We start from the raw sequence: 12698 nt of genomic DNA, 5'->3' as shown, positions 1-12698 counted from the left end.
ATGACTGAAAGGATATAAACAAGAAATCAAAGCGCTGACTGATCGGAGAACATAAAGGAAAAGATGATGCCAGCATTACATTCCACTAACTCCGTAGAACTCATTGCCGCAGAGAGCTTGGAAGGCCAAATCATTGAGTCTATTTAAGACAGAGCTATAGGTTCTTGATTAGTAAGGGGGATCCTGGGTAACTGGGAGAAAGCTGGAGAATGATGTTGAAAAACGTCAGCCATGATCAAATGATGGAGGAGATTTGATGGGTGGAATGGCCTAATTCTGTTTCTATATCTTAAGGTCTTAAGGCCTGCCTCCATTCATTTTGCTTTGCATGTGAGCTGCCAGTTTTTAAGTGGAAGCCAGGTACTTTCCCACACAATAAAAATAAAACATTTTCAAAGAAAAGCAGGAGAAGCTGAAATGAGGCAAACAAATAGCTGTCGTCACACTCGGGTTTGTTTTGATGGCTTTGTTTTTTTCCTTGTAGATTCTCAGGCACATGCTAAATGGAAAGTTCAGTGTAAAAGAGAAAGCAAGTTCACCGTCCATTTCAAAACGAAAGTTACCCATTGTCTTTTTTCGCTTTTTACACAGTTGTTCTCCCTAACCTACACAAGTTAGCGATCTCAAACAACCAGAAAGCAGTTGACACAAAAAGATTGGACATTGCCATTCAACTCTTTGAAGCCTACAGTGCATTGTCCTGTTGCTGTATCCTTTTGTATAACGCAGTTAATGGTTACTCTGACCTAGTGCTAATGAATTGCAAAAAGCATTCCCATTCTGAAAAATGTGAATGTTGCTATTTAAATTGTTTTGTATTTAATTATCATTTATCTTTAATCTCATCACTGGTTAATGCTTTTGTATGAACAAAGATTACTTCTACATTTAAGCATCTCAGCAGCTCTTAATTTGCTAGTGATTTATTTAACTGATCAATTGTTAAGTCATATTTGTTTAAAATGTTTGTTTTCAACAGTTTCATTGATTTAGCAGGAATATATTTAAAACAGCTATTTCCATAATTACACAAGTGAGAGTATTTGAACACAGGCAGAGAATTTTCATGTGCCTTGTCATTAGAACTCTGTTTTGGACCTGAGCCATGTGCAGCCAGCCAGGCATGTAGAGTTTAATAGATCCAAACTAATACTACTTTAAACTTCTGAATACCATGTGAAGAGTTGTAGGTCACACATCTGGTTGTAGTTTGACCTGTTCGGGTCCTCTCCCTGGACCCATACAATTTAATCAAGGCATATAACAATAATGACTGGATGAGATTGTGTCCACATTTACAAATTATTTTGGTCAGACAGTGGTGAATGAGAGAGAAATTCCACAACGTAAGAACTAGATTAGATGTGGTGGAGTACTAAGTGAGAATGGGTCTATGTATACAGGAAGTGTGGGTAGCCAATTCAACTGGGCGGCACGGTGGCTCAGTGGTTAGCACTGCTGCCACACAGCACCAGTGTCCCAGGTTCGATTCCAGCCTCTGTCAACTGTCTGTGTGGAGTTTGCACGTTCTTCCCGTGTCTGCATGGGTTTCCTCCGGGTGCTCCAGTTTCCTCCCACAGTCCAAATATGTGCAGGCCAAGTAAATTGGCCATGCTAAATGGCCCATGTTAGGTGCATTAGTCAGAGGGAAATGGGTCTGGGTGGGTTACTCTTCGGAGGGTCGGTGTGGACTGGTTGGGCTGAAGGACCTGTTTCCACACTGTAGGGAATCTAATCTAATCTAAACAATGAAGCTCACAATGAGAGGATGAAACCAAAAGCAGCTAAGGAGAGGAAAATAAAATGTTAAAATCTAAAATAAAAGCAAAATGCTGTGCATGCTAAAGATCTGAAAAGAAAAAGTGCTGGAGAAACTCAAATTTGGTATTTCAAAGAAGAGTCCTATTGTACTGTACTCACGACAATGATAACACTGTTTCTACCTCCATAGATGCTGCCAGACATGCTGAGTCTCTTAACAGTTTATATTTTTATTTATAATCTGAAAGTGTTGAACTCTTGCATTGAGAGTGAAGGACTGTTCAGTGCATTTGGGAATAGCACCTCTTGTTCTGATTTAATTTTTTCGTCTAGATATTGCAAGATATTGTATGTGGTTGTCCACCTGTTCTGATTTAGACCATTAGGAATGACTGGCTATACCTCCATGAGCAGGAGAAGAAACAGCATTGCTTCATTATGAGTTCAATTTCATCATAAAAACGTTATAGTTTCAATATAATGCTGTCTGATCTTAACCTTTGAATGGACTGCCCAGATTCAGAAGGCAATAATAATGTTTTTTGTAAAATATGCAAGCAAAGTGCACAAAAGTAAATTCAGGTGGTCTTTCCCATTTCTTCCACATAACGTACACCTTTTCCCCACCTAGAATTTGACAGGAATTAATTCTGACAGTTAATTTCCTTTGTCTTGTAGTTAACATTAGTCAGATCATGGCAAAATCAATTAAAGCTTAATTAGTGGAAGAAATGTTAAGTGAAATTCATGCTGTGGATGATGGATTGATTACTAAAATATGTGAACAATCTGCTACATTTTGAAGATTACGGATTCAAAATGTATAGTTTTGTTTTCACATCGTGTTCCGAATCTGAACCAGCCATCTGAATCTCCTAGCCTTGAAGTAATTTCCAAACAGTGGTTCATGAGATTGCAAAAATAATGAATCATTTTACATTTATTTCACACATCATGAAGCTCGTTAAAACTTTTATGATTTTATGAATTCTTTCAAAGCCTTAGGAAATAGAGCAATTACTTGGAGCTTATTCTTCACAGCTTTTAATTTCAAAGAACTTGCTATCTTTCAAATAAATATAAAAGGATATAAATGTTTGACTATAAACCAAGAAACTCCATTTAATCATTCCATTTATAATTTTATAACCCGATATGTACCTTAACCCCTCTTATGATCATTCCCAATGTCTAGTTTGTAATTAGTTCTTAATGTGTTGCCTTATTTTCAATGTGAGTGCTATGTTGAATAAACTGTAATGTCATGACATAAAATTTCATAACTAGTTCGGGGGGAATGAGTGATGGATCTAGTAGCCATACAATGGCTTTACGTAAATTCTTCGTATTCTGTCATTCTCCTATTTCTCTGACAGTAATTTTTATTAAAAATCTTAGGACACTGATTCTTTCTTTAAAAAAAAACTAAGATATGAATGTGTTCATGCTTTCAAACCTGAAGGTATTTGATAGCCTTAAAATGGTTAGTCAGTGTATTATAAAGTGAAACTGGAAGTTAATTACCCTTAACAGTTGTGCTTGCAGTTATTTCGGAAGAACTGATGGTATGCCATTTTCTCCCTGGACTAAAGTGTTTGCGAACAGATATGGAGCACCTTTCTCCAGAGCATGAGGTTTGTACCTACAAATTAAGTGGCCCCCACCCCACACCCATCTCCTCTATTGAATAATTTACATATGTAGTTTATTGTTTCAGCACAAACCACCAGCAGCCCATCCACCCCAACCAAAGTTCAAAGTGAATGATGTTGGTGGAGTAGTGGTAACATCACTGGACTAGTAATCCAGAGTCCTAGAGATGTACAGCACAGAAACAGACCCTTCATTCCAACTCGTCCATGCCGACCAGATATCCCAACCCAATCTAGTCCCACCTGCCAGCATCTGGCCCATATCCTTTCAAACCCTTCCTGGGTAATCCAAGATGGAGGAAGGAAAAAACTTCTGGCTGTAACAGCTGTTCCTTTTTTGAGGTATTTTAGGTGTTGGAGGTGATTTCCTCGAATTCCAGGAGCAGCAATTACTGTTTTATATACTGTTGAATTGTTTTGGAACTTTGGGGAAAAAAAAGTCAAAACAACAGTAGTTTTAAAAGGGAGCACATGGTGAGGTCAGTGCAGGAGAGAGAGAGTGAGAAAGAAACTGACCGAGCAGTGAACCTGCACAGTTACTGCCCTTGCTGTTTGAATTCAGAGCTTCAGACTAGTGTTCTGGGGACGTGAAATTGAATCCCACCATCGCAAGTGATGAATTTTGAATTCCATAAAACGATGGCCAAATGACTGCCAATTGTCATAAACACTTAACCTGGTTCACTAATGCTCTTTAGCGAACGAAATCCACACCCTCACCTAACCTTATTCAGGAACTATGAGGAAAGATTGTCAGATAACATGAAGGAGAATCCTAAAATTGCCTTTAGGCAAATCAATTGTAAAAGACTGATAAAAGGAGGAGTAAGGCTGATCATGGGCTAAATGAGGGGGTTTGCACACAAGGCAAGATGAGTGATTTAGGTATTAAATGAGTACTTTGTATCTGTATTGACCAAGGAGGTCAATGCTGCCCAGATGAGACAACTGAAGCTCTGCCACCATAAAGATTCAAAATGGAGAGAATTAAATTAAATACGCAGTTGATACTTAGTTATCAAGGCACCAGGGCAAGAGAAGATCCATCCAAGGATATTGAAGGAGTTAAGGGTGGAAAATTACAGGTGCACTGGTCAAAATCATTCCATGCTGTCTAGATTCAGGAGATACCAGAAGACAACAAGAGTGCAAATATTACCCCTTTTTCCAAAAGTACATGCCCAGCAATCTCGGATCCGTCGGTTTAGATTCTGTGCTGGAGCAACTTCTAGAAATGACCTGTTGGGTTATAATTTGTAGCTGCATTGAAAAAAGTAGAGTGTTGAGGAAGATCTAGCATGGATTTCTAAAGGGGAAATCATTTTTGACAAACTTGCTGGAGGTTTTTGAAGAAGTAATGGAAAGTGTTCATGAGGGAAATGCTGTTCCTGTGGTTGTAAATGCACATTCGAAAGGTATTTGTTATTGTGCCACATGATAGACTAAGAAAACTTAACTTCTAGTTCATGAAATGAAAGAGGCAGTAGCAACATGGATACATGGGGAACTGAGGAGGACAGTGTAGAACTCCAAAAGGACAATGACAAGTTGGTGGTGTGGGCAGATGGATGACAGATGAAGTTCAATGCAGGGAAGTGTGAAATGATTAATTTTGACATGAAAACAATGTAAGACAGGGAATACATTACTTAAGGGGTTACTAGAGCAGATGGACATGGGTGTGAATGTGTATAGATCCTGAAGGTGGCAGGACAGATGGCAAGAGCAGTTAATAAAACAGACAATACCCAGGGCATTATTAATAGAGGCATGGAGTACAAGGGCAAGAAGATTATGCTTAATTTAGACATTTGTTAGATCGCAGCTGGGAAATTGTGTAGAGTTCTGGGTGCCACACTGTAAGAAGGATGTGAATGCATTGCAGAGCGAGCAGAAAAGATTCTCACATAGTTTCAGGGATTAAAAGTTTCATTTATAGGAATGGATTTGAAAAGGTAGGACTGTTCTCTTTGGAGACCAGAGGTGAAGAGGAAATCTGATAAACGTTCTTAAAATGATGAGAGGTATGGGTAGAATAGCTAGGGAGAAACCATTCTCAGAATGAGAGTGCAGATTGAAAGTGATTTACAAAAGTAACAAATGAGATGGTGAAAACCGTTTTCACATGGCGACTGTTTCAGATCTGGAATGCATTGCCCGGAACAATGGTAGAGGCAGAGTTAGTTGAGTCATTCAGGTGGGTATTGGACGATTTAGATCGAGGCAGTGTATTTGGGTATGGGAAAAAAAGGCACAAGAACAGAACGAAGCCATGATGCTCATTTGGCAAGATGGTGCAGACACAAATGGCATTGGGCAGTCTTAGGTTAATTATAACCTGAACCAAATGGAGAGTGGAACTCTCTCAATGCGTGTACACCCCATCCTATTAACCGCACTGCAGTGCTCTCAAACTGCTGAGTGAAAATTTTATAAATCACACTTGGGGGTGGGGAAGAGAATTGAATTGAAACTTATTTAATGTTTGTTGTGGTGGTTACATTTGCTATATTTCTCTATATTATTGTCTCTGGTTTATTCTTCTATGGGTCTCAACTATGAAGGTATTATTTGAATCTGATGAACGGCTGAGGATCCTGAGATTGTACTCATTAGAGTTTAGAAGGTTGAGGGGTGATCTAATAGAAACTTACAAGATAACACATGGCTTAGAAGGGTGGAAGCTGGGAAATGGTTTCCATCAGACAGGGATACTAGGACCCGTGGGCACAGCCTTAGAATTAGAGGGGGTCAATTTAGAATGGAAATGAGACATTTCTTCAGCCAGAGTGTGGTGGACCTGTGGAATTCATTGCCACAGAGTGCAGTGGAGGCCAGGACATTAAATGTCTTCAAGGGAGAGATTAAGAATTTATCAATCTTTCAAGGAAATAAGGGCTACGGGGAGAGTGCGGGTAAGTGGTGTTGAAATGCCCATCAGCCATGATTGAGTGGTGGAGTGGACTCTATGGGCCGAATGGCCTTACTTCCTTTCCTATTTCTTATGGAATCTGTACAAATTAACTGCAAGCCTTTCCCAATTCAATTTTTTTTCTTCTTCTGTTGTAAATTCAATTGTAAGACTTGGTTAAACAAGAACCTTCAAAAGCAGAAAACTAAGTAAAATATTAGACGTTTTGGCCTCCAGTTCTTGTTATAGCTTCATAGTCATTTAAGGCACAGACAGCCTGTCCAGTCTATATTGGCTACTTGTGGAGCAGTACAGTCATTCCCAATGCCTCACTTCATCCAGTAACCCTGCAGAGCTGTTTGATTCAACTGCCTATTTAATTTTGTTTGTAATATTCGTCATGCCCATATCCATCACCCTAAAGTAGATGTTATTACAACTCACTGCATGGGACTGTGGTCCGACATCATGTTTGGTTTAATTTGACATTGATAGTTGTAGGTTGGGTCTTCAACATCTGCCCTACTGCACTGTGAACAGACATCAGCTTGATAACATGATGCAGCATATGAGGAGTGTTAGCTTGTGCACTCTTCATTTCAGGCTGTACTTCTGTCTGTCTTTCCAAATGCAAAGGTCAAGGTTATTTGCTGGTCACTGAGTGATTTTGAAGCATTCATTTTGTGTTCCATCCTTCTCCATTTACAGAGAACCATTCACAAAAGCTTCAATCCAATATCCAGATGCCTCATTGACCAACCCACAATGGTGCCCTTGCATGGATAAATGAGCATGGAGCCTCAGTTGATGGGTTGCTTGTTGTGTAGCGTAATGTGAATTTTCAGTAATTTCCTCTTTCAATAGTAGACAATCTGTTGGTATCAAAACAAAACAAGTGATTAATGAAATTTTTTTTTTAGATTACTTAGTGTGAAAACAGGCCCTTCGGCCCAACAAGTCCACACCGACCCACTGAAGCGCAACCCACCCATACCCCTACATTTACCCCTTACCTAACACTACGGGCAATTTAGCGTGGCCAATTCACCTAACCCGCACACCTTTGGACTGTGGGAGGAAACCGGAGCACCCGGAGGAAACCCACGCAGACACGGGGAGAATAATTGCAATTTTCTTTGAGTATGAAAGTAACCCAGCCTTGCATTTCATATTTCAGCTCTATGTTTTGTAATTTATTCATACTCAAAGACTATGATTCCCTTTGTGATATCAACTATGATGGAATTAATAGGAGACTCTGCTGATAAATATTAAGTTATTGAAAAGAATCTGGAAATTTAAAATAGTTCCCACATTAGTGCATTCTGCGTCTGGATCAGATTTGGAAATGGTTTTACAAATATGGAACGTTGATAAAGTGGAAAACTGCAATTGACCTTACATATCACTTAGGCACTTTTGCTTCAACTGAGAGAAAAAAAATGCACCAAACATCAGTCCTTCTGCAATTAATGCCTACAGTATCCAAGGGAAAAGTTTGAAACTCGCTGAAAAGCAATGTTAAGAGTAAGGAGGGCATGTGGGTGGAAGGAGGCTTTTGTGGGGGATAAACTTTGACAATTGACCACATTGGCTGCAACTGGCCAGACTCTGGATTGGTTCCATGTCAGCACAGAAGGAAAGCATTCACACTTCCAGAGTACTTCATTGGCTCTCATGAAAGGTGCTGGACAAATGCAGTGTTATTTTATGTGCAAGTATTTGCTACATGTATTAAAATAATAAATGTTGAGTGTTATTCGCTATGCTTCATTTCAGGTTATTCTTGGCTCCATGATTAAGGAATGTGAACAGAAGGTAGAGAACAGGACGGTCCAAGAGCCCCAGAGGTAACTATTCAAAATCTGTTGTTTGTCTTGGTAAGACAGTCAAAAACAGAAATTGCTGGAGAAACTCCCAAGTCTGGGCAGCATCTGTGAAGAAAAAATTAAGTTAATATTCTAAGTCCATTGACCCTCCTTGAGAACTAATGGCAGCTAGGAAAAGTGGTATTATGCTAATGAGGTGGCTGGCGGAGGGGGAAGGAGTGAGCTGACAGATACTGAATGTTAACTGTTTCTCTGTCCACAGATGCTGCCAGATCTCCTGAAATTCTCCAGCGATTTCTGTTATTGTTTGTTTCAGATCTCCAGCATCTGCATTTCTCGTCTCTGTTTTAGGGATTGGGAAGAGCAGGGTGCAGATGATCATGACAGCTGACGTAGTTTGATGTTCTGATAGCCAAATTTCTGATGCAGACAGGGGAGTGAATGAGAATAAACCATTTTACACCTAAGTCTCATAAGTGTTGCAAAAAAAAATTGCACTTCGTCAGACTGCATTTTCAGTTGCTTGAACATAGTTTTGCTAGAATCGTATTTCAAGAGAGAAAGGGACAGAATATTTCTGTCATTGTGTCACTTACAGGCCTGCTTTTCATAAAATCTGGAAACATTCTTTTCTGCCTTAAATAAAAATCAGACACGCTGCAGAGCTGTCTGCTGCTTTTAGCCTGGAATTTAAAAACTTCCAAAAATTTCACACTGGAACAGAATAAAAACTGAAATTGCTAGAAATGCTCAGCAGGTCAGGCAACATCTGCGGAGAGATTGTGAGGACCCTTCTGAGGAAGGGGCATGCAACCTGAAACGTTAACTCTAATTTCTCACCTCAGATACTGCCAGACCTGCTGAGCTTTTCCAGAAATTTCTGTTGTTGTCTGAGTTCCAGCTGTGATCCGTAGTTCTTGCGGTTTTTATGAGACTGGGTTAGCATTTCAGATTTGTGATTTTTCAAACGAGCTTTCATGTGGTGCTTTGCTTTTGTGTGGCAAATAGTGGTGCCTAGTGTAAATGGATAGACTTCAGGCACCTCTGATCTGTCCAGACAGCTGAAGTGCTTTATCAAGCTGGGCTCGATCTGTGCTTTGCTGTCCTAGCTTTAAACTGTTCAATGAGCAAGCTGCCTCCTCAAAAACTGAAATGTTGCCGTTGTATTTTTCCATCAAGTATTCCATCTCCAGTGCGTTAGGACAAAAGGAAAGGGGACTTTCTCCTCAGCTAATGTTTTAGTAGGTGGATTTTCATGAAGGTGCGAATGTGTGCAGGATTTCAGAAGACTATCTCACATCAGCAGCCCCAGCAATTTTAAGAAATAGTCAGTATAGGCGAATTGAGTGTCCCTCTCCCTGTACCTTTACACTCACGTGGCAGGGGAGAAAGTTAATGAAATTAGTTTCCTTGTGTCCAGTAGATCATAGGAACAGGAGTAGTTTATTTAACCTATCAAGCCTAGCTTGCCATTAATATGATAATATCTGAACAAACGCCAATATCTTTTACTTACCCCATAACCATGTATGTCACCGGTAATTGGAAGTCTGTCAACCTTTAACTTAAACATACTGAAAAGAGACTAAGAATCCTCAGCCCCCTCTGGTAGAGAATTCCAAAGTTTCACATCCTTCTGAGTAAATGAATTCTCCTCACCTCCAGCCTAAGTGGCATTCCTGTTATTTTTAAATTGTACCTTGTGGTTCTAGGTTCTCCAACCAGGGGAAACATCAGAGGGCATTAGATGATTATTCAGATAAAATGGAGTTGAGGACTATGGGGAAATTAGCACTCTGTGCCTGCACTGATTCTGAAACCATCAGCCAAATAGCCGCCTTTTGCACTGTAGCAGTTCTGTGATTCTGAGATCTTTCTTGTACTTAACCTTTAAATATTTTGTAAATTCCAATGAGATTATGCCTCGATCTTTGGAATTCCGGAAGACACAGACCCAACTTGCCCCATCAGTTACTTGCTCACTGTTTCTGTAAACCATAGATGAACTGATGTTTCTGTTTCCTGCAGCAACTTGGAATGGGCTAGGAGTGGATACAGTAATGCAAGTAATGACTCTGATCACTGACAATGCAATCCTCATGGTGGAGATTACATTCAAGAGTGCAAGAGTGCAGCCTAACTTCTGAGAGATCAAGGCTGTTTTCCACACTGTTTCACACTGGATATCACTGAACAATGCAGAAGGCCCCAGTGGAACAACATTTTATGCTACCATTAAACTAGTTTTATTTCCAATCTTGGGATGTGGTCATCACTACCTACACCAGCATGTATTGCCTGTCCCTAGTTGCCCTTGAGAAGGTGGTGGTGAGCTGCCATCTTGAACCACTGCTGTCCTGTGCTTTAGGTAGACCTTTAGGGAAAGAAGTAGAATTAGGGTTTATTATCATATGTTCTCCAAGTATGGGAGTATAATGCAAAGTATACAAAGCCCAGGGATACTGAAGGAACAATGAAATATTTCCAAGTTGGGATGGTGAGTGGCTTGGAGGAGAACTTGGAAGTGGCGGTGACCCCAAATTCAGTGAATTTTTAGCCTGTTGTATTTTAACCCTGCGATTATTGATTTTTTTTTTCAGTGGTTTGGAATTTTAAGGTAAGTTGTAAAAGACTGTAATTTGATGCATAACTTGAGGTAACATGAAAAATTACATCTTTAAATGAAGTGCGAATTGCAAGACGATGAAAAGTTGTTTGATGTGTGTCAGTTATTGAACTTGTACCATGTTTTCAGCAGCCAAGTTCAACAGAACCTCAAGTTATTTTTTGTGTTTGTTACTTCAGCTCAATGTCTATTGCTGCAAGTCTGGTCAGTGAAGACACAAAGACAAGGTTCTTGAACAAAATGGGTCAGCTCTCCACTTCCGGTGCAATGTTGGCGAATGTCTTCCAGAGGAAGAAGTGATTTGAAGCAAGACAGTCCATTTAGACACTAAAATGACCTCTTGTGGGTCAAAAATCTTGTACTTGAAGTAAATTTTTTGCCTTTTTAAAAAATTTTGTTCTGGTAATTATTTTATTCTAACTTCCAAAGATACTTGCACTTAATATTTTTGTGTGTATATTGCTGTTTCCTGTGTGATGGGTGTAAAGACGATAGTGTCGGTGTCTATGTATTTTGTTGTCTTCTTTTGCTGTATCCAGTATTTTCTCCGATATGGGCAATTGTTTTTCTCCTTATTCTGCGATGAGACTTTGAACAGTAAATACTTGTATTATACACTGAAGCACTATATCTGTACTCTCTTGGATATATTGTAAATTTCACATTGGTGTCAAAATAATGAAGTGAAACCATTTGTGTATTTAATTATGGGGGATCCATTCAGACTGCTTTTTATTGACTGGATTCTTGACTGATGATTAAAAAGTCACCAGCATATTCCTGTGCCTTCCTACCAGAAGAAAACAAGACTACAGCATAATACATGACCATGGAAATTGCCGTAGGGAAGCTGTTTTGTCACTTAGTGTTTCTTTTTTAAATTCAGGACTATTTTCTGTTGTGTTGCAGTAAAAAAAAAACCTCCTTTCTTTGCAATAAGCAGTTAAATAGTTCAGTTGTGTTGATGAAGAAGCCACGATTTCTTTACTAACTTTACACTTGTAAAATCAGGAATGTGAATTAGCGTATCTGTTTTGTGATGTTTATATAAAAAGACATTGCAGAAAGGCTGTGAATATTGAATTCCTGCATTGCTTTTAATTCAGCTCAGTTCTAACTGTGACCAAGGGATGTCGGTTACATTTAACTAAACAATGAACCAAACGCAAGCTGCATGAGTGTACTGTTTACCCTGCAGTGCAATACACTTTTTTTCCATGTAAAGTTCAGAGATTATTATATTTCACTAGCTGGAAGTTTGTGTAATCTTAATATAAATCTTATAATGTTTGTTTGCGCTGGTTGAAAGATTTCATGTAAAACACAAGTAGATTAGACATTCAATAATGTAATTTTAAATAGTTTGTGAATGGTGATTGAAACAATAAAGTATTTCTGTGCCACGATCCTTTTTACATTAATCATGCAGCATTCTTACCTTTTCGCATATCAAGGAACTGACTAAACCACTTGCACGAATAAAGTTTGAAGATTTTTGTTTTTAATCTATTTATTTACGAGCGTGGTGGAGTGTTTGAAACACTGCTACTTACCAAGTCCTGAACATATCCCAGTTCTTCAAGACCTAAATGTTAAATTCTGATGCAACAAATTAGCATTGTGGTAACATGACTGGATTCATATCCAAAGGGCGAGGCTATTGCTCTGATTTCAGTAGTTATCAGTCTTTCTTAATAATGTTCATATATTCTCAGGGTGGTGAGTGGCTGGATGGAAGTTTGGAGGTGCTCTCATGTATCTGCCACCCTTGTCTTTTGAAATGGTAGTGGCTCTCGGTTTAGTAGATGCTCTCTATGGACCCTTAGTAAAGTTTGTGATGATACAATGGGGTTGAGGTGTATTTTGTCCCGGGTTTTTTATTTATGAAGAAAAATTGAGACAGAGGTGCAGAGTGGTCT

The 12698-nt window shown here is 39.2% G+C and overlaps 1 protein-coding gene across 4 annotated transcripts in view; it reads left to right on the top strand.

Annotated features, from left to right (window-relative positions):
• Window positions 1-12173, top strand: part of relch (RAB11 binding and LisH domain, coiled-coil and HEAT repeat containing) — a 94180-nt gene extending 82007 nt beyond the window's left edge. For all 4 annotated transcript variants that reach the window (XM_060849971.1, XM_060849969.1, XM_060849968.1 and 1 more), the window contains 4 exons: window positions 592-708; window positions 3307-3395; window positions 8104-8174; window positions 10959-12173. In XM_060849971.1, the coding sequence (XP_060705954.1) occupies window positions 592-708; window positions 3307-3395; window positions 8104-8174; window positions 10959-11079 (398 nt within the window). In that variant the 3' untranslated portion in view covers window positions 11080-12173. The remainder of the gene's footprint in view (window positions 1-591; window positions 709-3306; window positions 3396-8103; window positions 8175-10958) is intronic.
• The last annotated feature ends 525 nt before the right edge of the window (window positions 12174-12698 follow it).

This window comes from Hemiscyllium ocellatum, chromosome 34, assembly GCF_020745735.1.
Source record: "Hemiscyllium ocellatum isolate sHemOce1 chromosome 34, sHemOce1.pat.X.cur, whole genome shotgun sequence".
Taxonomy (NCBI): domain Eukaryota; kingdom Metazoa; phylum Chordata; class Chondrichthyes; order Orectolobiformes; family Hemiscylliidae; genus Hemiscyllium; species Hemiscyllium ocellatum.
This window is presented reverse-complemented; position numbering and strand designations above follow the sequence as displayed.